Raw genomic sequence first — 22,961 nt, 5'->3', positions numbered from 1 at the left:
TAAAGTGCTTTGTAAACATTAATTAAAGATTCGGGGAGGTAGATGAGGCCAGTGTGTTATTAGTAAAAAAGTTTTCTTCCCTTTAATCAGGTATCTCTTCCTGGGGAGGGCAAAGAAATGATATAAGGACTAAGGAATTGGGGCTCAGCCCTGAGCACTGCCAGTGACTCAGTCATCCTGTGCAACCAGACACTTCCTTCCTTAGTTTTCTGTGAAATGGGGATAAGGACAACCGGCACTTTGAAATATGGGTTTTATAACCTCTGCCATTGGAGTATATATCAAACCCTATAATTAATTAAACCGCATAACTCTTGCTTTCTCCCTACCTACAGAGTCGTCCCACCCCCTGGAAACACCAGTAGCTTAACTTCCACCAACTTACAAAAGCCTTCCATAACCAACTATTAACCTCAGCGGATATTTCCACGGTGATAAAGCTATGGCATCAAGCCACCGGGGTCAAAACCTCTGGGACCAGTTTCTTTGCCTCTCTGAACCTGTTTTCCTCCTCTGTAAAATGAGGGTAAGAAATCAAGGGGTTGTTCTAAGGAGTAAATGAAGTGTGTGTGTGTGTGTGTGTGTGTGTGTGTGTGTGTGTTAAATGCCTTGTCTAGGGGTAGTAAGAATTCGATACGTGATAGGTATTATTCTTGCCATTACATATAAAAATAACCTCTCAGAATGGACTATGGGGGGGGGTATAGGAGGGGAAGGCCCGTCTTATTCAGATCTTCAAAGGCAAATCTCTTTTTCTCCTTACGGGGGTGGGGATTCGCTCAGACCCTCCCTAATTCTAACCTCGCAGAGACACCGACTTCCCCGGCGAAACAGAGCTGACGCGAGGGGCCTGTCCCTTTAAATGCCCCGGGCGCGCGCCGTGAGAGTTTGAGGGGCAGAGCCCCAGCCGGGAGCGCGCGCACGGAGGGTGGTGCAGAGCGCGCGGCGGGGAGTGCGCATGAGCGAGCGCCAACGGGAGCGCGCGGTGGGGGCGCGCAGGAGCCAGCGCGCCGCGGGGCGGTCCGGGACAGTCGGGCAAGACCCAGGCGAGCGCGCGGCGCGAGGGCTCTGCTCGGGGTCACGGTCCGCGTGGGCGCCTGCGGCCCCCGGGGAGGGAGCGCCTTCCAGGTGAGTGCGGACTTCTTGATCCCCGACAGGGTTGGAGGGTGGGGAGGGCGTCCTGGCAGCTGATCCCCTCGCCCCGCACGCACGTCGCTCAGCGGGGCGGCGTTTGGAGCTGGTCGGGGGAGGTTTGGGCGCGGGTGGGGTCCAGGCGAGGAAGAGGGACCCCCTTTTCTCAGGAGCCTGCTGCCTGCACTTCCCACGCGTCCCTGCCGGTGCCCACCCGACAGGGATCTTTTCTGCGCGCTCTCCCTCTCTTGCGCATCGCCACCGTCCCGGGAAAGTTAGGAAGGACTGTGGCGCCGTCCGAGGGGCCTCCCACCCGGGAAACCTGGTGGCTCTTTCGGGATCCCGGAGGTTCGCTTGGCGCCTGGATCGGGGTTGGTAAGAAGGAGGCACCGCTTTCCGATTCCTAGGCTCTCCTGGCAGGGGGCCCACGGTGGCCCGTGGGCAAGCTTTTAGTTTTGCGCGCAGAGCCGTCCAGATTGTCCCAACACTCGTGTCGTGTCCCCAGCGCCCTCCGCGGAGTTCCATTTGCCTCCTCAGTCTTTGGAACTCCCGGGGCGCTGTGTCCCTTACGCCTCCAAGAGGACGGCGGGAGCCTCACATTGGCAGGAGGTGGCCAGAGCCACCTGCTAAAGTTGGGTCCTGCGCAAAGTGACCAGTAGGTTTTCGTCCCCGCCCCCCTCCCCAACCCCCGACCCCCACCAGGGAGCTGCATCATGCGGGAACGTAGGATCTGCCAGGGAGCCGGGTCGAGAGGGATTTTTTTAAAAAGACAATGTGGCCGATGTGATGCAGTTTAACAAAAGGCAATAAAATAAACTCCAGTATTTCTCCCGGCTTTGAAAGTTTCCCAGTATTGTTTTACGGAGTCTAAATTTAAGCATCTAGCCTTTAAAAAAACAAAACCCAACCAAACCGCAGGAACTAACCTCAGAAAACTTTTTAACTCTTTGCCAGGACCTAGCTTGTGTAGAGCAAAAACTAAGAATAGAAGAAAATGAATTTTGTGTCTTTCCCCCCCACACAGAGTAGACCATTCAGGTCTGTTGGTGGAGACTGCAGGAGGAAGGTTCCTCTGGCCCCAGTTTTAATGAAGAACAGCTTTGAGGTAGATAGATAGATAGATAGATAGATAGATAGATAGATAGATAGATAGATAGATAGATAGATATTCTGAAAAAAATATATATGTACATATTCCGAAAGATATAGAAACACCAACCCAGGTCTAAGGGTAAACTTGAGGAAATATTCCCAAGAAGGACCTAATTTATAAAGATGCTTTTCCACTTTTTTTTAAAAGCACTGCATTCTTAGTGTTGTAGCATGCACTGAAAACTTTGCCTCCTAGCACCGTGTCTGAATGTTACGGATTGTGTTTCTAGGTGGAGGAGGTATTTTGGTTCAAGAGGCCAATGTGGAAATACAAACAAATGCCCTATTTACTCGGGATTTGGGTGGGAAGGGTGGAAGTTGTCTAAAATCTCTCTTGCCAGACCTTACACTGTATGTATGGAATCTTGTGTGAGTTTCTTGCTCAGACCAGTAATAGCCATTTTTTAAAGGACTGGATATATGCCCTAGTAACAGCGCTTAAGAACCCCCCCTTATGGAAAAATTTTGGATGCTGATAATTTCAAAGTAATGCATTTTTTCTCCACTACTAGAAATCAGAAAGCCGAAATCAGATAATTAAGAGAAGGCTGAAAAGAGGAGAGATGCTTTTAAGAAAGCGTGCATATGTTTGATGCCCCGATGGCTTCCTTTGTGGTGGGGGAGCGGGATTTGCCTGTTTCAGTTAATTCACTCAGCAATATTTACAGGCTTGTTTGACCACCTACAATGTGCTGAGTGCTGAACTCAGCATGGGACATACAAACACATCTTGATTACAGCCCAAACTGATTAAAAGCAGATCAAATAAGCCTTCCTCGGGAGCTAAAGATACACCTGGCCATGGTTCCTAAGTTCTCAGACACCCAAGGAGCCTGCGGTTGGCACTCTGTGTTGATTGTCATGATCATCTCAAATAACGACAAGAGATAGAGTGGAGCCTTGATGCCTGAGGGGAGAGACGGGAAAGGCCTGGGTGGAGCAGAGCTGGGAACGGGGCATCCTCTGGAACAAGAGTTCAAGTGCATCTTATCCACTTGGGCGGGCTGCGGAATCCTAGGAGCATCCCCCAACCTGAGCCGTTTACTTCACTGGTAAAGGGCAGCTTTTCTTTTCCATTCCCACTGCCCTCTCTTGTGGCAGGGCTGGTGGCTTTACAGCTGCCTGCCTGTTCTCAGGAGGATGGGCTGGGCAGATCTACCCCTGGGGGCTGCAGCCTTCCTGTCTTGGATGGGCGTGAGTCCAGCCTTTGTTCATATGGACACGGTGGTCCAGCCTCTGTAGGGAGCCGCTGTGAGGCTGCGCGTCTCAGCAGCGCCTTGTCTCCCTCCCAGACCCGCCGCATGCATCCTAAATCCTGTTCTAAGAAAGTGGTAATATTGCATGGGTTTATAATCCGTGCAGTTGGCATCAGTGGCTAAGGAATGTGTCAGGAAGGAAACTCTGCCTTCTCAAATAGGGATGTGATGGCTCCTTATGAACTGTAACTTCAGGTAGTATTTCCAGAGACCCTGCCACTGTGAAGACTTGGTTCTCTTTCATTTCGCTTAATTGTGGTAAAATACATATAACTTGAACTTATCATTTTAAAAGGTAAAAATCAGTGGCATGAAGTACATTCACATCATATGTGTTTGAGAAGAATGTATCTTCTTTCATTTTTTTTCTGTAGAGACTTAGATATCCATTAAATGAACCTTATTAATTGCATTATTCCGTACAAACTTTGTGTCCTCCACTTATTCAATAATTGAGAAAGGTATATTGAAAGATCCCATTATAATGGGGTCTTTGTCAATATCTCCTTGTATTTGAGCTAAAAAAACATTCTGAGATTATTTGTATATACAGCTTTCTATTAGTTAATTAATTAACGGCTGCACCCACAGCATATGAATATTCCCAGGCCCGGGATCAAGCCTGAGCCACAGTGGAGACCCGAGCTCCTGTAATGACAACACCAGATCCTTGACCTGTTGCACCACAAGGGAACTCCACAACTTCCTACTATAATATCTAACAATACACATTTGTAAATTTATATCGTTAGGCATGCAGTATCTAATAGGAATTGAACTTTTATCATTACATAGTTACTTTTATCCCTAATGAGAACTTTTGCCTTAAAGTCTCTTTTGCCTAATGCAGTATAACCAGAAGTGTTATTTTCATTGTTGCTGTTGTTAATATATGCTTGATGTATCTTTTCTCATTTTTTAAATTTTCTTTCAAATATTTTTATGGCAGTATAATTGACATTCAATAAACTGCACATGTATAAATTTTTTAAGTACATTCATAATGCTTTTCAACCATCACCAGTATCTTGTTGCAGAACTTTTTTATCACCCCAAAAGGAAACTCCCTACCCATTAAGCAGTCCCTCCCTATTTCCCCCTACTCCAGCCACTGGCAACCACTAATCTGTTTTCTGTCTGTATGGATTTGCCTTTCTGGAAATTTCATATCAGTGGAATCATGCAATATATGTCTGCCTTCTTTCACTTACAGTGCTCTCAGGATTCATCCATGTTGTAGCATGAATCAGGCTTCATTCCTTTTCATGACTGAGTAATACTCCATTGTTTGGGTATATCGCAGTTTGCATATCCATTCATTAGCTCATGGACATTTGGGTCATATCCACCTTTTAGTTATTGTGAGCAGTGAGCTTATGAGGAACCTCCAAACTGTTTTCCACGGTAGCTACACAATTTAACATTCTTTGAAGAAAAGTCTGTTCAAGGGCTCGATTCTCTTTTGCATTAGTTTTTATAGCACTAGCATCTTTCATGTAAGTAAGTGCAGTTATTTTTATAGGGCTTGGTTGGTGTAGTGTGTTCTTTCTCAAATCTTTATCCTAGTTTTTGGCTTTTGTCTCTTTTTGAACTTTCTCTTCCAGCTTCTGCTCCTCCCAGAAGACTTGTTATCTGACTAGTACTTTGAAATATTTAATATTCTACCTATTTTAGTTATTGATCTGAAGTCCTGAGCTGTAGTCATTGGAGATACAAACCCATCCATCCTCATATACTTCTGTTTTGTGTGCTTGCAGATTTCCTTTTATTTTTTTCATCATCTGATTAACAGAGCCTGGCATAGGGGAAAAGAGCAGTACTTAACTCTCTCCGCCGAGGTTTCAACACCAAATAGCTGTATCACCGTCTGGTTCTCCACTACCTTTGTGGACCTCGGATTCCTGATGTCTATAAAATTGGGGGCGGGACTAAATGACTTCTCAGGCCCTTTCAGACTTTGAAACTGGAGATTATAAATTAATGATTCACCACAGTTCTTCTTACAAACGTAATTCTGTGAGTGTATGTATAATAGTTTATTTTGTACCATTTACTTGAGGGAAGTGTCTTGTGTGGAAAAAAAAAAGATGCCTCTGCTCTTTTATACTACACTAAACAGGTGAATTTGGTCAGTGGCTGTTTTCCAAAGTGGCACATTTGGAATTTTCTGTGAAGATTCAGAGAGTCTAAAGAGCTTTTGTGAACATTTAAGTTTGTTAAACCATGCTGGGTGCAGCCGGGAATAGAGAGGTCAGTAAGTGTGGTTTCTTCCTTGGAGAAACTTGTGATGCAGTAACAGAGATACAGATGTCAGATAGGAGTCAACCTGAGAGGCTCACAAATGTTTCAGGAGCAAGAGGACAAAGGTACCCTTTCTTAGAAGAAGATGCAACATGGGAGCCAGGCCAACAAGGGCAGGACAGTGGCAAATCAAAATGGCTTCACTTATCATGCCAAAGAATTTAGCCTTGAGTTTGGGGGCATTACCCACTGACAGGTCATGCATGGCCCATGTTCTGGGTATGCTGTGCAGGAGATATTTGTACATTGAGGCAACAACCTGAGTTGAGTGGGGTGCTTAGCGTTGAGGAAAGGAGGATGGAAAGATTGAAGGTGGAGATGCTTTGGGACAGACAAGGGGATGGCACTGAACGTGTCCAGTGTTGAAGAGAAGTTCTGGGGCAGAGAAAGTTTGTAAACACATTCACTCTTCTAGAGTGGAAAGCTAAGGCCTAAATCCAACTCTTTCTGACCTCAGTTTCTCATGTGCTAACTTGTCCTCCGCACACACCAGAGAACCCATGAGTTTGTTGACTGAGTTCTTGCTCGTATAGGCAGCTGCACTTCATGAGTCAGAGTGTCTGTCCATTGCATGCCAGATGAATCTGCTACTATTTTGTTCCCCTGTTGATTCCTAATGCGATTTCAGAGGTATCTTCTGAAGAAACACAGTTTGGTATCAACGGGTAATAAAGCCATACTGCAACCAAAACTTTAAGGAACACTTCACTTTTTTTACGATGTTAATTATCAATTTGATTCCAAAACCTTTACAAAATTACTGGTATTCCACTATTTTTTTTACCAACGCAAATGACGACCTTATATGATTCAATCTACCTATTGTGGGCCAGACGTGAGACCCTTCCCCTCTCAACCACCGGAAGAATGTCATCAGAGAACTTGAAAATTCACATAAAAATATAATGTGGGTTTTTGTGTGTGTGTGTGTGTGCACGCGCATTTTTTGTATTTATACTTTTCATATTTATTTGCTGGCTAATTCTCGTGTTAGTCTTGTTTTTGTTTTCCAAAGTGGGTGAGGTTGACGAGCCAACAGCTTCAATAGCCAAGAGGCCTTTATCAAATGCTTTGTAAATTTGAGTCATTATCAAATTCCACCGTTGAGCTCCTTAATAGTGCTGAGTTTTCTCCCAGAGAGGTTGATAGGCAGTCCTTGAAATTCTGACATCAGTATCATCTTAATTGTTGGTTGGAGTCATCCAGTTTTTTCAACAAATATTTAGTTGTCCCCATTTTTTTTCAGGCTTTTTTTTTTTTTTTTAATTGTAGTTGATTAACAATACTGTGTTAGTTTCAGGTGTATGGCAGATTGATTTAGTTTTTATTTATACACATTTTTTTCCAGATTCTTTTCCTTTGTAGGTTACTACAAAATATTGAGTATATTTCCCTGTGCTATACAGTTGCTCCCTGCTGATTATATTTTATGTTGGTTGTCCTCATTTCTTGGAAAAGTTCTGAAAACCCCTTACCTCTTCCTCTCTGTTAAAACTGGGATCAGTGTTTATGCCCAAAGGCCTGGATTTGCAGGGAGAGGTCTGAGAGCTTTGTTACTGGGCCCAGGAGGGGTCCAGGAAAAGCCTGGGGTGGAGGGGGCCTCTGTAGAGGCATCTCCAGGGCCCCAGCAAAGAGACTGGAAGATGGGGTTAAAAGTTCGAGGCGGTGGACTGACCCAGCAGGAGGTCCTGCTGGAGCTTTGCTCCTTAAATCTGTTCAACCTGAGATAAGAAATGTAAACCAGATCTCGGCTTCCGGTCTAACCAGGTGTTGTAAATACCAGCACTGAATGAACACGCTCTAAGTCAGCTTTATTTTTGCTGTGAAGGGGAATGAAAAATTCAGCTAAGAATTTTGAGCCTCTCAGAAGGAGAGAAAAAACAGGATTATAAAACAATCAGTTATAATTCTTACGTTCAAGTAAGATGTTCTGCATTTTAGCTCCCAGAGCAGTGCATGGTGGCTGCTCTGGTCATATGTGCTGAAGAAATGACGAGAAAGCACACAAGCTTGTGTGACAAGAGAACAACTTAAACTGGGATTTTTTTTTTCCTTTGATTTTTTTTTTTTAAACGTTGCTAAACAATCCAGAAATGCCGTAGACAGATTGTCAAATTTTTTTTTTTTATGCGCTATAAGTAAAAATTTGATGTGTCTGCCTTTGCAGACGTTTTGCCAGGTGGAACTTGATTTTCCTTTCGTTGATGCGCTCCTCTTCACATCTTGCTGGGTTGTTACTTTTTGTTCCTAGGTTGTTTTCAGGTGAGGTTTTAGGCTGGGAAAATCTGATTTCTGCATCTTCTGTTCAGAGGCAGGAAACTGGAGATGGGAGAAGACTTCCCTTGGGGCCTGCTGACCAGCCTACCTGGGTGTGAAGGTCTTTGCTTGTGTGTAGACGAATCAGTTACTTTCCTGTGGCGTCTGGCCTTAAGTAAATTAATTACTGCCTCCTATTAATTGTTGAAACTATGCACAATTGAGATGGTCTGAAACCAACCTTGTTTTTCTACCTTGCTCAGTAAGAGGTCCCACCCCCAGGAAAAAATCAAAATGAAAGCATGGTAATTCTTCTGGAGAAGTCAAATTACTAGGCTTTTAAGTGTTTAATTGTATTCAATACCCTTGAGTGCCAGTGAAGATTTTATGGTCCTAAGTGCTTACAGAAAACATTTCCAAAAGTAAGGGAAAAACCCAATTCCGAGAAAAAGAACAAGCAGAGGAAAAGGATGCTAAACCGTCGCCCACGTCAACCACAGAAAACTTCAGAACAATCTTAGTCTCCACGCCCCAGGCCTCCGAGCAACAACCCGCCTGTACCTGAAAAAGGCTTTCCTTTGACGGTCTGTGCTGGGATCCAGGCCTAGTCTGCTAGTTTGCTTAATGCATCTTTTTGGAAGCATTCTTTTCTTTCCAAGGCTTTTGTTTTCTTGATGGAGAAGGAGCCAAAACCAAAGAGTAGTTACTACGTGTTTGTTTTCCTTCAGCTGTTTATTCGTGTGGAGGCCTGATTTGGAAGTCGGTGTTGCTCCTGGTTACACCTGCAGGTGTACGTGTGTGTGCATAGATCCTGACACGTACCATGTTAATACTGGGAAGCGTTACTGGCTTAGCGTGTCCCACGGTATTGGTGCCCTTTTTAACAGATCATTATTCCTGTTTTGGTGTTTTTGGTTTTTGATTTTTGTTTTGTTTTGTTTTGCTTTTTAGGGCCACACCTGCTGCATATGGAGGTTCCAGGCTAGGGGTCAAATCGGAGCTACAGCTGCCGGCCTACACCACAGCCACAGCCACGCAGGATCCGAGCTGTGTCTGCGACCTACATCATAGCTCACAGCAACGCCGGATCCTTAACCCACTGAGCGAGGCCAGGGATGGAACCAGCAACCTCATGGTTTCCAGTCGGATTCGTTTCTGCTGTGCCACGACAGGAAGTCCCAAATCGCTATTCCTGTTTAAACTTATTCCCCTCCTGCTCCATATTTGCCCTTGATTGGAATCTATAGATTGACTGGGAATAATTTCTCCTCAATTTCAAGGCTTTGGTCTCTGAATATGACAGAGGGATAAAGGATGGTTATTGCAACAAGGTTTACATGTATGAAACGACTCCTACATGTTTAAGCTTTTCTTGTAGATCAAAGGTCTGTTTTAAGGATAATCTAAGGTTTTAGAGTTTTAAAATATAAGTTTGGTGTTCATGGCCACAGTATTTACAGTAGCCAAGTGGAATCAAGCCAAGCGCCCATCAGTGAATGATTGGATTAAGAGGATGTGGTATATGTCAATGGAATACTACTTAGCCATTAAAAGAATGAAATGCTGCCAATTCGCAGCAATGTGGGTGGACCTAGTGAATATTATGCTTAGTGAAATGAGTCAGAGAAAGACAAACACCATACCACTTATGTGCAGAATCTAAAAAATAATACAAATGCATGTATATACAAAACAGAAACAGACTTAGAGACAGAGAAAACAAATTTATGGTTACCAAAGGGGAGAAGGGAGGGAGAAAGGCGTAAATTAGGAGTAGGGGATAAACATATACACGCTACTACATGTAAAATATTCAAGCAACTAGGATATACTGTAAAGCACAGGAAATTATAGCCACTGTCTTGTAATAACCTATAATGGAATATAATCTGCAAAACTACTGAATCACTATGCTGTACACCTGAGGCTAATAACACAGTATTGTAAATCAGCTATACTCACATTATACATACTCACATTATTTGTTGTTGTTGTTGTTAAGTAATGAATACTAAGTCAATATTTGGAGGCAAATATTTTCCAAAATCCTGTGGCCATAGCTTAAAAGAGAGAGAGCTTTGCCCACAAGGAGCCTGTAGTCTGAGGAAAAGGAATTACGTGCCTAATGAAATCTGGTGAGTGGTATCAGAGTGACAAAGGTGGCATCACGTGGTTGACGAGTGGTGGAAAGTCAGTGGCTGGCACTGAGGGAGGCAGGCAGGCGAGGGGACAGTCGCGAGCGCATCCTGAAGGAAGCTTGGAAGTCTGCCACGGTTTCTGAGCCAGGCTTTGAAGGCGAGGAGGAGAAGGGTGGGGAGGCCGAGCAGCGGTGTCTCGAATCCAAGCAGAAGGTTAGGGAGACCAAGCTGGATGGGAGGGTTTGTGTTGTGGAAAATCAGGTGGAAGAGAGAAGGTTGGGCTGGGTTCACGAAACACCTTAAAGCCCTGTGTGCTTACAGGTAGGCTCCTTGGCAGGTTGGTTAGGAAAACAAAAATTGTGCCAACGTGGACAGGCCTGCCGTCCCAGAAGGAATCCAGGATTTCAGAAAAGTTAGTTAACTCCTTGCCGGTCACAGGTGAATATTGCTGTGAGTCTCTGTTTTATCTTTAACAAAGTTTTCGAGGGCAGAAAACTTGGAAGAGAATAAACTACAGGAGCCAAAGCTACTTTTCCCTGCCTTCCGGGTCAGCGCTGTACGTCTGTGTCTACAGGTGCATCTTTGGTTCCTCGAGGGCTGGGAGGGGCAGAGACTGTCCTTTAGGTGTGAAATGGGAGCCGGGACTGGACGTTGTGCTGTCAGATGTGTGTGATCACTAGAGCTCACTTTTATGGAGTTTGTCTAGACATTATTCGTAGGAGAAGAAATGACATGATTAAGATCAGCCTAAGAATTGTACTAAGGCCTAATAAGTTGGATGGTAGAAAAGAAAGAATATCGGGACTCCGTTTCCTTTTAACTTGGGGGGCGGGTTAATAAAAATTAAAATATGTGATATATAAAAATACAAAAAATAAAAGCGTCTTGACATCAATCACAGCTTCGTCTTCAAGGTGACTTCTCATAATACAGATGTGATACATTCATTTGAGAAAAAAATTTAAAAAAGGACTGAAGTTTGGAAGGAATATTTTGTTATTTTTTAAATTAAAGTACAGTTGATTTACAAAAAAAAAAAAAAAACTCACTTTTTTTCATGCCCTTCACTCCCATAAAGATAGAAATTAGCACAGAACCAGAGAGAAACCTGTAAAAGTAGGACCCACCTTTGTTTTTGAGGAAATGGGACTAAAGTACCCATCACGTCAGTATGTGATCAGACAAACGACAGTTGGCAAGAGCTGCCGGCATTAAGGCCAACAATGTCTGTTTTGTGTTTTCTGATCATTTCATCTAAGAGTATACCTTCCATTAAAAACAGCTCCTCCTGGAGCTCCATTACGGCTCAGCGGAAAGAAACCTGACTAGCATGCATGAGGATGCAAGTTCGATCCCTGGCCTCGCTCAGTGGGTTAAGGATCCGGCGTTGCCGTGAGCAGTGGTGTAGGTCACAGATATGGCTCGGATCGCAAGTTGCTGTGGCTGTGGTGTAGGCCGCCAGCTGTAGTTCCGATTCAACCCCTAGCCTGGGAACCTCCGTATGCCGTGGGTGTGGCCCTAAAAAAAAAAGAAAAGACAAAAAACAGCTCTCCTCTTTACTTTCACCCACTGCTTAACTGTAGGAAAAACCCATGCGTTGTAAGGAGCCGTGATGACTCAGAAACAGTTCCCACCGTGAAGCTCCTTCATTTTTAATGTCCTTGAAGGTCAAGGGGGAAAAAAAAGATGAAGTAATGACATTTGCAGCAACGTGGAACTAGAGATTCTCATACCAAGTGAGGTGAGAAAGAGAAGGCAAATACCATATGGTATCCCTTATAAGTGGGATCTAGAATATGGCACAAATGAACCCATCTGGAGAGCAGACTTGTGGCTGCCAGTGGTGGAGGGGAAGGATGGCTTGGGAGCCTGGGGACCAGCAGGTGCAAACTATTATATATAAAGGGCCTACTGTAGAGCACAGGGAACTATATTCACTATCCTGAGATAACCCATAATAGAGAAGAATATGAAGAAGAATGTACATATATATGTGTGTGTATGTGTGTGTGTGTGTATAACTGAATCACTTTATTGTACAGCAGAAATTAGCACATTGTAAATCAACTATACTTCAATAAAAAAATTTTTAATAATCTTTTTGAAAGCACCTCGGCTGTTAAATCGTCATATTGGGATTTCTCAGGATACAGCCTTAAAGGTGATTTCTGTCCTAAGATTGTTTTTGTAGGTTTGAGAACAAAATTCCTGTGAATGCAAGTCAGAGAGAATGAGATGATGGAAGGGTGGGATGCGGGTTTGCACACGGATCCAGCCCTGGGGGATGGCCCCACATGGGGCGGGGGAAGTTTTTTAGAAGCTCATTTCTCCCCCTTGCCCAGCTGAGTGCTGGTGGTTCATGGTGGTGTCTGGATGGGGCTCTGGGCCTCCTGTCCTAAGCCTGGATCATAGTCTCTGCGGTTCAGAACCCTAAGACGCAATCTGGATCTTTTCTTTTATGAGGCGTTTGCCTCGGCAGTGAGTGGGAAGTTTTTTGGTTTTTGTTTGTTTGTTTGGCCACGTCCATGGTATGCGCAGTTCCCCGGCCAGGGACTGAACCTGTGCCACAACAGTGACCCATGCAGAACAACACTGGATCCCTAACCTGCTGTACCACAAGGGAACTCTGAGCAGTTCTTTTGTTCTTTTGTTCTTTTTTTTTTTTTTTTTTTTTTGCTTTTTAGGCCACACCCTCAGCATATGGGGGTTCCCAGACTAGGGATCTAATCAGAGCTACAGCTGCTGGCCTACGCCACAGCCACAGCAACACAGAATCCGAGCCATGTCTGTGACCTACACCACAGCTCACGGCAACGCCAGATTCTTAACCCACTGAGCAAGGCCAGGGATCGAACCTGCAACCTCATGGTTCCTAGTTGGATTTGTTTCTGATGCGCCCCAATGAGAACTCCTGAGCAGCTCTTTTTAAAGTGTAACCAGACATGCTAATGAGCAAAATTAGCTCCACATCACTTGGTTAAGGAGGATCAATTTCCAACTCACATTGAGAACTGCAGAGACAATAAGCACCCTTGTGATTTTGTTCAGCTCGTCTGCGGGGCATCTAAGCCTTAGAAGACGTGATTTCCTTCCCCCACCAAGTGGGGCAAGGCCTAGTAGTTGAATGTAAGGGAATTTACAGTTTAGGTTCTTCAGTAAATTGGATCAGGTCAACCTTTCCCTGGCTAATTTCAAGCTAAATTGTGATCCAGGAAAAGTTTAAACTTAGGGTTTCTCCTTCCTGGTAAAGCCACCTTTAGTGTTTTCCTCCTAAATTGCCCCAGGATTTGGAGATTGTGTGTGTCTCCCCTGATTCCCTCATCACATCTCATCTGTCCTGTGTCATCTCCTCGGATACCAGACCTTTCAGCATTTCCCGAGTGATACAATGATCTGGTAAATTATTTCTTCACACCTCCAGGAAGTCTTTCTTTTGTTTTGTTTTCTTTTGTTTTTCCAGCACTTAAAGAGTTAGGTGTGTGCAACAGTCCCACTCCAGGGGCATCTATCCAGAGAAAACCCTGATACAAAAAGATACCTACACCCCAGTCTTCACTGCAGCACTATTCACAATAGCCAAGACATGGAAGCATCTAAATGCCCAGTGACAGAGGATTAGATAAAGATGCGGTACATCTATACAATGGAATATTACTCATCCATAAAAAAAGAATGCATACACTCTAGTCTTTTTGTATGTGTGTGTCTTTTTAGGGCTGAACCTGCAGCATATGGAGGTTCCCAGGCTAGGGGTCCAATCGGAGCTGTAGCCACTGGCCTACGCCACAGCCACAGCAACTCAGGATCTGAGACACATCTGCGGCCTGCACCACAGTTCACAGCAATGCCAGATCCTTAACCCACTGAGCGAGGCCAGGGATCTAACCCACATCCTCATGGATGCTAGTTGGGTTTGTTAACCACTGAGTCACAATGGGAATTCTATATCCCGATCTTCATTTCATCACTATTCACAATAGCCAAGACATGGGAGCACCTAAATGCCCATCAACAGAGGATTGGATAAAGATGTGGTACATCTATATGATGGAATATTACTCATCCATAAAAAAGAATGACATAATGCATTTGCAGTGACATGGATGGACCTAGAGATTGTCCTACTAAGTGAAGTCAGTCAAAGACAAATATCATATGATATCACTCATATGTGGACTCTAATAAAAATAACACAGAGGAACTTAGTTATAAAATAGAAACAAACTCACAGATTTCGAAATCCAACTTAGGGTTACCCAAGGGAAACAGTGGCGGAGAGGGATGACCTGGGAGGATGGGATTAACACATACACCCTACTATATATAAATATAAAGGATATAACTAACAAGGACCTAGTGTATAGCCCAGGGTGTCTACTCAATGTCCTGTAACAACCTATATGGGAAAAAAGACTGGATTATATGTATATGTATAACTGATTGACTTTGCTGTGCACCTGAAGCTAATACCATATTGTAAATCAACTATACCTCAATACATTTTTTTTAAAAAAAGAGATGTATGAAGAAAACAGTGGTATGAAGTAGACCATTGTCTCTATAGGATGGACAGCAGAGTGTGGCCCCCATTCACCCACCTGTCACCACCATTGGGATGTGTCTGTAGTTATGGATGTAAGATGCAGTGTTGGGTGTACTTTCGGTGTATATCCATGGATGGTGCTAAGGATCTAGTTACAAGTTTTTCACTCCGTGCATTTCAAGATCTGTCCATGCCTTGTCCAGTCAGTTGCTTCTGACTGATGAACGGTTTCCTCTGTCACAGAGCTAAACACAGGGATGGCTGATGAACAGTTTCCCCTATCACAGAGCTGAACCCAGGGATGCATCCAGAAGATCTAAACAGACAGTTCTCCAAAAAAGACATACAGATGGCCAAAAAATACATGAAAAGATGTTCAACATCACGCATCATTAGAGAAATGCAAATCAAAACCACTATGAAGTACCACCTTACACCAGCCAGAATGGCCATCATCCAAAAGTCTACAAACAATAAATGCTGGAGAGGGTATGGAGAAAAGGGAACCCTCTTACACTGTTGGTGGGAATGTAAACTGGTGCAACCACTGTGGAAAACAGAATGGAGATTCCTCAGAAAACTAAAAATAGAATTACCACTTGATCCAGCAATCCCACTCCTGGGCATCTATCCAGAGAAAACCATGACTCGAAAAGACACTTGGACTCCAATGCTCATTGCAGTATGATATACAATAGCCAAGACATGGAAACAACCTAAATGTCCATCGACAGAGGAGTGGATCAAGAAGATGTGGTACATATACACAATGGAATATTACTCAGCCATTAAAAGGAAAGAAGGGCATTTGGAGCAACATGGATGGACCTAGAAATTATCATGCTAAGTGAAATCAGTCAGACAATGAGACACCAACATCATGTGCTATCACTTCATGTGGAACCTTAAAAAAGGACAGACGGAACTTCTTTGCAGAACAGATGCTGACTCACAGACTTTGAAAGACGTATGGTTTCCAAAGGAGACAGGTTGGGGGGTCAGGGGATACACTGAGGGTTTGGGATGGAAATACTATAAAATTTGGTTGTGATGATTGTTGTACAACTATAAATGTAATAAAATTCATTGAGTAATTAAAAAAAAAAAGGATACATCCATCTGCCATCAGAGTTGACACCATGTGGAAGAATTACATGTGGAACTTAATAAAAATGCATTATCCCACAGACATACTCAGTAGGTCTGGGTCTGATCCGATGCTGGATTAAAGACAAGTGCCTCAATCAAGTTCCTGTGGGGAAGAGATATCTGGTACCTACGTCTCTTTCTCTGGTACCCCGAATCTGCTCCGTGAGAACTAGCAGAACAGTCAACATCAGAAAACATCTAAGACTAGAAAGGAGGATGGATTTCAGCCTGAAGCAAGTATTGATTGATGGGATGAACTTTGATGCCGTGATCCGTGGGGAGTGGGTTAAAGGTGATTGCTAGCTTTTAGGACAGTGGTGACCTCGCAGTAGTGTTTCAAGATTCATCCAGCAGGAGAATACGGCAGAAATATGATCCAGAGTAGAAGAAGCGAGTCAGATGGGGTAAAATGGTCCTAAACTCAGGAGTGAGCCCGACGAACATTGTGAAGGAAGAATCAGCAGGGCTGGGCAGCTGGATGGTTGTGAGTGGCAGGAGGAGAGAGGTGTCAGTGATGCCCCCAAAGCTGCTTGTGCCTCAGGATGGGTCTGTGACAAGATGACTCAGCTCTGGCGAATAATGGAAAGACCTAGTTCCTTGGGCTGCTCTGTAGACCTGACTGTGGCCTTGGAACATTGATGGAGAGTGGGTGATAGAGGAAGGAAGGCTAGATGATTCCCTCAAGGTCATTCTAGGTCTTTCTGGAATGGACGGGGAGGATGACGAGGAGGAGCTGCCATGCTCTCTGGCTCCAGGGCATTCACGTCGGGGACTGACTTGCCTCACCACCCACAGCCCCACCAGCTCCCCTGGCATCGTCAGCTACGGTCCTGTGCTCAGCAGGTGGAGATTGACCAAGACTATAGATTCCTTGTGAGCATCTCCTGAAAACCTCGACCTTACCAGAAGAGGGTGTTACTAGTGAATACTGAGAAACGAACACAGGAAACCTATGAGAATAAACAGAATGCACACACGCGGAGGCTCATGTTTCTGTCCTGTCCTAGTCTGCGTCTAACTCTGTTTTTGAAAGTGCAGTGTTTGCAAACACAAAACTCGAGCCCTTGATTGGACAAGGAGGCTGAATGGGAGAGGGGCACGACCTGACTCACAGCTGCGGCCACTCTGTCAAATGTGTCTGCTCCTGTCTCTTTACCCCAGGGTGTCCCCGTTCCAGGGCAGACCTTGTCCTCCTGCCCAGAAATCCACACCCCACGGGGGTTCTCCCACGGAATTCTGTAGTTAGAGTTCCTGGGGAGCTGGGACCAGGGAAAGATGGACGGCTCAGCCTGTGCAGGATGTTGAACCAAGGTTTCCACGTTCTCCCCGACAGCCTCTACCTTCTGGAGAATTTTGACTCTTCATTCAGGTGGATAATTTATAGACATCTAGATGACAGTTCTACGGCGTCAGAATAGCCTTTTAAACAAATGTTTATTGGTATTGATGTTGGGCGGATTGACAAGGTTGGGCTCGTTCCAGGTGGACAGCGACGTGCAGAATGACTTCTGCAATGACGGCAGCACCAGAGAGAGCCTGGGTCTTGGGTGGTGCGGGGCCCACGTGCTGTCTTCCCCCTGCAGGCCCTGCCCCACCAACCACGCAGCTCCCTGGGTCCCTCCGGGGCGGGGGGGGGGGAACCGGTGCTGCCCCTCCCTGTTGTGTGGGGAAGACCGGCTGCCCCCTCCCCTCCTTTCCTCGGAGCAGTGGCCAACTTAGCTCAGGGATGAGGCGGCTGCGCTGAGTCAGTGGGTGGGAATCCTCAGGGCAGAAGGGATCCCAGAACCGCCTGTCTTCTCTGCACCTCCTGTCCCCCCTTCCCGCGGGCCCTGGCCACGCATGGGGCCCCAGGGTATAGCTGTGATACCTCCGGCTGCCTTCATCCAGCTTTGTCACCAGCCACTGTCATGAGCACATGTAGTGTGCCCACTATGTGTGTGCATGTGCGTGAGTGTGTACTAGACTCATCTTAGGCACTTAATTTTTTTGTTTTGGGGGGCTGCACCCACAGCATATGGAGGTTCCCAGGCTAGGAGTCGAATCAGAGCTGGAACTGCCGGCCTACACCACAGCCACACCAATGCCATATCCGAACCACATCTTCAACCTATGCCACGGCTCACGGCAACTCTGGATCCTTAACCCACTGAGCAAGGCCAGAGATTGAACCTGCATCCTCATGGATACTAGTCGGATTCGTAACCTGCTGAGCCACAACAGGAACTCCCCACTTAATTTATGAGAGTGATACTTTGCAGAGTTTCGCCACGGATATCTGAATGTCTGAGTTGCATTTTATTGGCTGTGTGGACGGTTTATATCAAGTCCGTGTATTGTTTGGGCTTTCTTATTATTAAACAAGTCATAAAACCTTTAGCATTTCCTTAAGTCTTTTTTTAATACCATTTAGAATAATGGCAACTTACAAAAGGGATATATGCTCAGAATCTCTGTTCTCTAGCCTGGCTTCTAAATTGCCATTTGACTTGTGCCAACCTACCTGCGAAATGAAGAGAAATGGGGGGAGGAATAGTTTCTTCTTTATTATATTTATTTATTATTATTTTTGACCACTGCCTTTAACAGCTGGACATGGGATCTCAGGTCCCAGACCAGAGATTGAACCCCAGCTACAGCAGTGAAAGCACTAATCCTAATCACTAGACCGCCAGGGAGCTCCCTGGAATCGTTTCTTTTTTAACCTGTTCAATGTCTTCATGGTTGCCCTGAGATCTCTCGGTAATTTGGGGTCTTAAATGACAAGTTCCCCCAAAGGTGTCCAGTACTGATTGAGCTTCTGCGGGAATAGTTATGTTTCTATTAAAAATTAATACATACAAGCGTGCACACACACACCACACACACACACACTCACACGCCCCAGATCATACAGTGGTTGTTAAAGCTCATGTATTCTTCCAGGCGCTCGTAAGGCAACCTGGCAGTGTTTTCCGTCCCGGGAGGGGGGGTGAGCATCCTTGACTCTCCTGGCCATGATACCAAGTCCTGTGTAATGGACGGGAGGCTTATTCCCTGATTCCCAACTAGTCTGGTCTTTCAGCAGGTTCTGTTGAACTCCATTGTCCATTGTTCAGGGGCCGAGCTGAATTTCCTGCTGAAACAGTCAGAGGACTGTATGAGACTAAGGAGCTCGGCTGAGGGGACAGTTTCAGTGTCTTTGTTCCTGGAAGTGAGGACATGAACTTCCTGATGGGATTAATGGACGGGACCTCAGTGTTTCATGCAGACGTTGCAGTAGGATCCTGGCCTCTGGGGAGTCTAGCATCTCTGGAGTGCCAACTAGCCTTCCCTTCGTCATTTATTAGCTGTTGTCACTTCAAACTATGAGCTGAAATGAGGCTGGAAAAGGTACCAGAATGTTGTGGTGTGTGAAGCAGAAAAGATGAATTTACGTGCAGCCCAGGGAAAGCCTGGGTGCGCGTGTGACGGGGCCTGACCGTACAGCCCCGGAGAACAAAGGACGGGACCAGAACGTGATTTCATCAAATTTTCAGCACCAAAGCCATTTTCAGTCCACCAGCTTCCCTTAAAAACACTTCCTACGTCTTCTTGATGGAGAAGGAGATAAAGGAGAAAATGAGCATCAGCAAACAAGCTGACGTAGGGTCCTAATTATCTGGGTCTTAGTGGGCGGGGCTGTGGACCAGCCGACACCTGCCACTGGTGCCCTTGCGCCGTGGGATCAGGCCTTCGCTGTCTGGGCTCACTAACCCTTGTCCTCTCCTGCTTCTTCCTCCAGAGGTGACCCCCTAGGGGGCATGGGACCCCGGCCCCTCCCCCGCCTCCTGTGATCAAGCAGCGGCCCGGGTTGCCGTGGGGATGCCTGTCCATCACCAGAAGTCAGACTCTTGGGAGATGGACTCTGACTTGTCGCCAAGCTGCAAGCTTGGGGACCTGAGCCGGGGAAGCAGTTCGGACAGCCGGACCAGCAGCGCTCGCTCCAGAAGTCTCACTCTGGTGAGTAACCGTTTCTGTAGTGCTCCGTGTGCCCGAATACGGGCTGACTCCGTCCCCCCGTCGGGACTCTCAGACGGCATCCTTTCGGGGGTGACTAGCGTGATGTTTTGGAACACTTGCTTTGTGAGGCGGCTTTTCGGTGTTTATCTCTTCGGATGCGCACAGTCCAGAGTGTTAGCAAAGGCGGTGATGACCTGGAGAGCACCGTGCCTGAAGGTGGCTGCCCGCCCCGGCCAGGGGACCGCTGCCTCTCAGGGCCGGTGACTGGGAGAAGGAACACACCTCCCAGGGTAAAATCAAATCCGCTTTCAAACAGATGTTTAACTCTTTTGCAAATATAAATGCTTCTGCATCCTTTTCTCTTGGAATCCAGAGCTTCACATAAGCGTCGACAAGCTTCAGCACGTTCACAAAAAGTCCTTACAGTTCAGAGATGACTTTTGGCCCTTCCTGCCCCTCAGGATAGTCATCTTTTAAGATCGAGACCTTCATATTCATAGAGGGAAGGACAGGACAGAGGTAGCGTCGGAGCTCAGTAATAACAGTCTACTGTTCATCTCAGTCCATCTTCTGATGGGAGCACAAATTTCCTTCCGTGACACCGAGCCCTAAAATTAACCCTGGCTCTGCTGAACATCAGAAGGAAATGTGTGGAAGGTGATTGGTTGTAATGATAGAATTTTATAGACTCCGACTTGCATATTTTCTTTTTCTCAACTCCCATGGTAAAAGTGTAATAAGCATTGTTGGATTGATTCACTGAAGGAAAAATATATTGCAAATTACTCTCTGAATATTTGAGAACTTATAAATTCTTAAGAATGGGGAGTTTGGATGAATTTTTTTAATTTAAAAAATACATTTAGGAGTTCCCGTCGTGGCACAGCAGAAACAAATCCAACTAGGAACCATGAGGTTGCAGGTTCGATCCCTCGCCTTGCTCAGTGGGTTAACGATCAGGCGTTGCCGCGAGCTGTGGTGTAGGTCGCAGATGTGGTTCAGATCTGGCATTGCTGTGGCTGTGGTGTAGGCCGGCAGCTACAGCTCCAATTTGACCCCTTAGCCTGGTACACTCCATATGCTGCAAGTGCAGAAATTTAAAGACTATATTAAAAGACATATTGAAAGATACGTAGAGAAGACATGGAGGTGAATACTCCGGTCATTCGTGGAGTCTGCCCTCCAAAGCTGGTCAGGAGGCAGCCCCCTCTGATGCAGCGGGCATTCCTAAAACGTGGCATGGCTTCCTTAAGAACCAGAGTCATACTGCTGAATAGCATTGAGAACTTTGTCTAGATACTCATGTTGCAACAGAACAAAGGGTGGGGGGAAAAATGTAATTGTAATGTATACATGTAAGGATAACCTGACCCCTTGCTGTACAGTGGGAAAATAAAAAAATTAAAAAAAAAAAAAAGAACCAGAGTCAAAGAACTGCCCCGTGGAGGTGGGGGGTGGGTAATAAAATTGAGAATAGTCATCAGATGGCCTTGAGCTTGGAGGAAAGGGGTGTGGAGCGTTGTGAGTCAGTGTTTGAATTCTTTCCTTGCCTTTCACATTCATTTTCTTGTTGAACTTGAGGCAAAGCTCTGAACATCCTTTGTACATGGCCTCTTTTGATAGAAAGTTGAAATAGCATCTGCTCTCTGTCTCCTCCTGGGGGAGACCAGAATCCCAGATATGTCAAGTGCTTTGAATCTGGGGCAGGAAAGTTGCTACTTTTCTTTTCTCTTTTGTTTTTTTGGGGGGGAGGGTGAAGTAGAAAAGAAAAGCTTAATTGCTAATGCCCCCAAAATTGTGTGTTCCTCAGGCAAGTTGCTACTTTTCTGTCTGCGTTGTAGTCATTTAGGATCCATTCTTCATATTAACCCGCGGATGCCTCCTCTGCTCTCACCCTCTGTGGCGGCTCAAAGCCATGTCTTCCAGGGCAGATAGGACTTGACCCATCTCTACAGACTTGTCCTTGGCGGGCTGGCATTAACGGCTCTTCCGTGCTGCCTTCCGTCTCTTCTGTGTCCGTGATTTATCCGGCTTCTCAAATGCTGACACGTTGTTCTCAGAGTGAGGACCCGGAGGTGGCGCTTAGCTGCCACCACAACAGAATAGGTTGTGGATTTGCTTTCGGGGGCAGCAGATCCTGAGACGGAGGTTACAGTGCCAGAGGCTCATGAAGGGTGTTCCTGGGCTCAACGTTTGGAAGGAAGAAGCAGCAGGATCTGGGCAGAGAGAGAAGCCGGGCTGTGATGCACACCTAACAGAGGCCTTAGCGGTTCCTCGGGCACCAAGGGTGGAGCCTAGATACCCATCCAGCCATCAGCCCATGGATGCAGGACACCCCTACAGGGAGGCACGACCTTGACACGACAGGTCCTTCATCCCCAGGGTGATCTAGAGGGCAGGAAGGTGTGGGTGGGAGAAAAGGAACAGAAGCCTCGCCATGGGACCAAAGCTACCAGAGCAGCTGCAAGACGTCTGAACTGGAAGAAGCAAGGTTGTGAAATGGATTCGGGAAGTTGACAAGAGATGCCCTATAAATACAGCTCTTCACAGAGGGTCTGTCTAAGCAGGTGGGCTAGTCATTCCATCATGCGGCACATTTGAAGAATATGCGTCACGCTGACGGTCAGAAGGTCATTCCCAGAGGGGCATCTCCAGAGACCAAAGCTCTTCTTCGAAAGAGGTCTATTAAGTTTCAGCTCCAGACTCACATAGTCTGGACATAGTTTTTGGTAAGATATCAGAAGTGTCATTAGGCTCAAAGACAGGAAAGACTACATCTCACATTTGTAAATGGGAGGAGATCAAGGTGGGCCAGGTGAGAACAGCCTCATGCCTCTGAGCTGCCCGGATGGTGTTGGGCCAGGAAGGGTCTCCAGGGGAGGTGAGTAAGGATCAGAAGGACATCCCCCAAGATACGTATAATTTCTTTTAAGTCCTCACCAATCTTTGAAGTTGCTTTCTCCTTTGCCAACCAATCAGTATCCTGAAAATTAGCTCAGAATAGTAATAAACACAAGGATATGAGAGACATGTCTGGGTTCAAATTCAAATGCACCT

At 45.7% G+C, this 22,961-nt stretch overlaps 1 protein-coding gene across 1 annotated transcript in view; it reads left to right on the top strand.

Annotated features, from left to right (window-relative positions):
• Nucleotides 1–976: 976 nt before the first annotated feature.
• PROSER2 (proline and serine rich 2) overlaps nt 977–22,961 on the top strand; it is a 44,066-nt gene continuing 22,081 nt past the window's right edge. The window contains 2 exon segments of the mRNA NM_001434893.1: nt 977–1,128; nt 19,687–19,904. Coding sequence (NP_001421822.1) covers nt 19,767–19,904 — 138 coding nt within the window. The 5' untranslated portion in view covers nt 977–1,128; nt 19,687–19,766.

This window comes from Sus scrofa, chromosome 10 (assembly GCF_054392235.1).
Source record: "Sus scrofa isolate SSC_HxYL_T2T_F1_AM1 chromosome 10, Sscrofa_HxYL_maternal_Yorkshire_Landrace_v2.0, whole genome shotgun sequence".
NCBI classification, from domain to species: Eukaryota; Metazoa; Chordata; class Mammalia; order Artiodactyla; family Suidae; genus Sus; species Sus scrofa.
The sequence above is the reverse complement of the archived record's forward strand: the minus strand, read 5'-3'. Positions and strand labels throughout refer to the sequence as shown.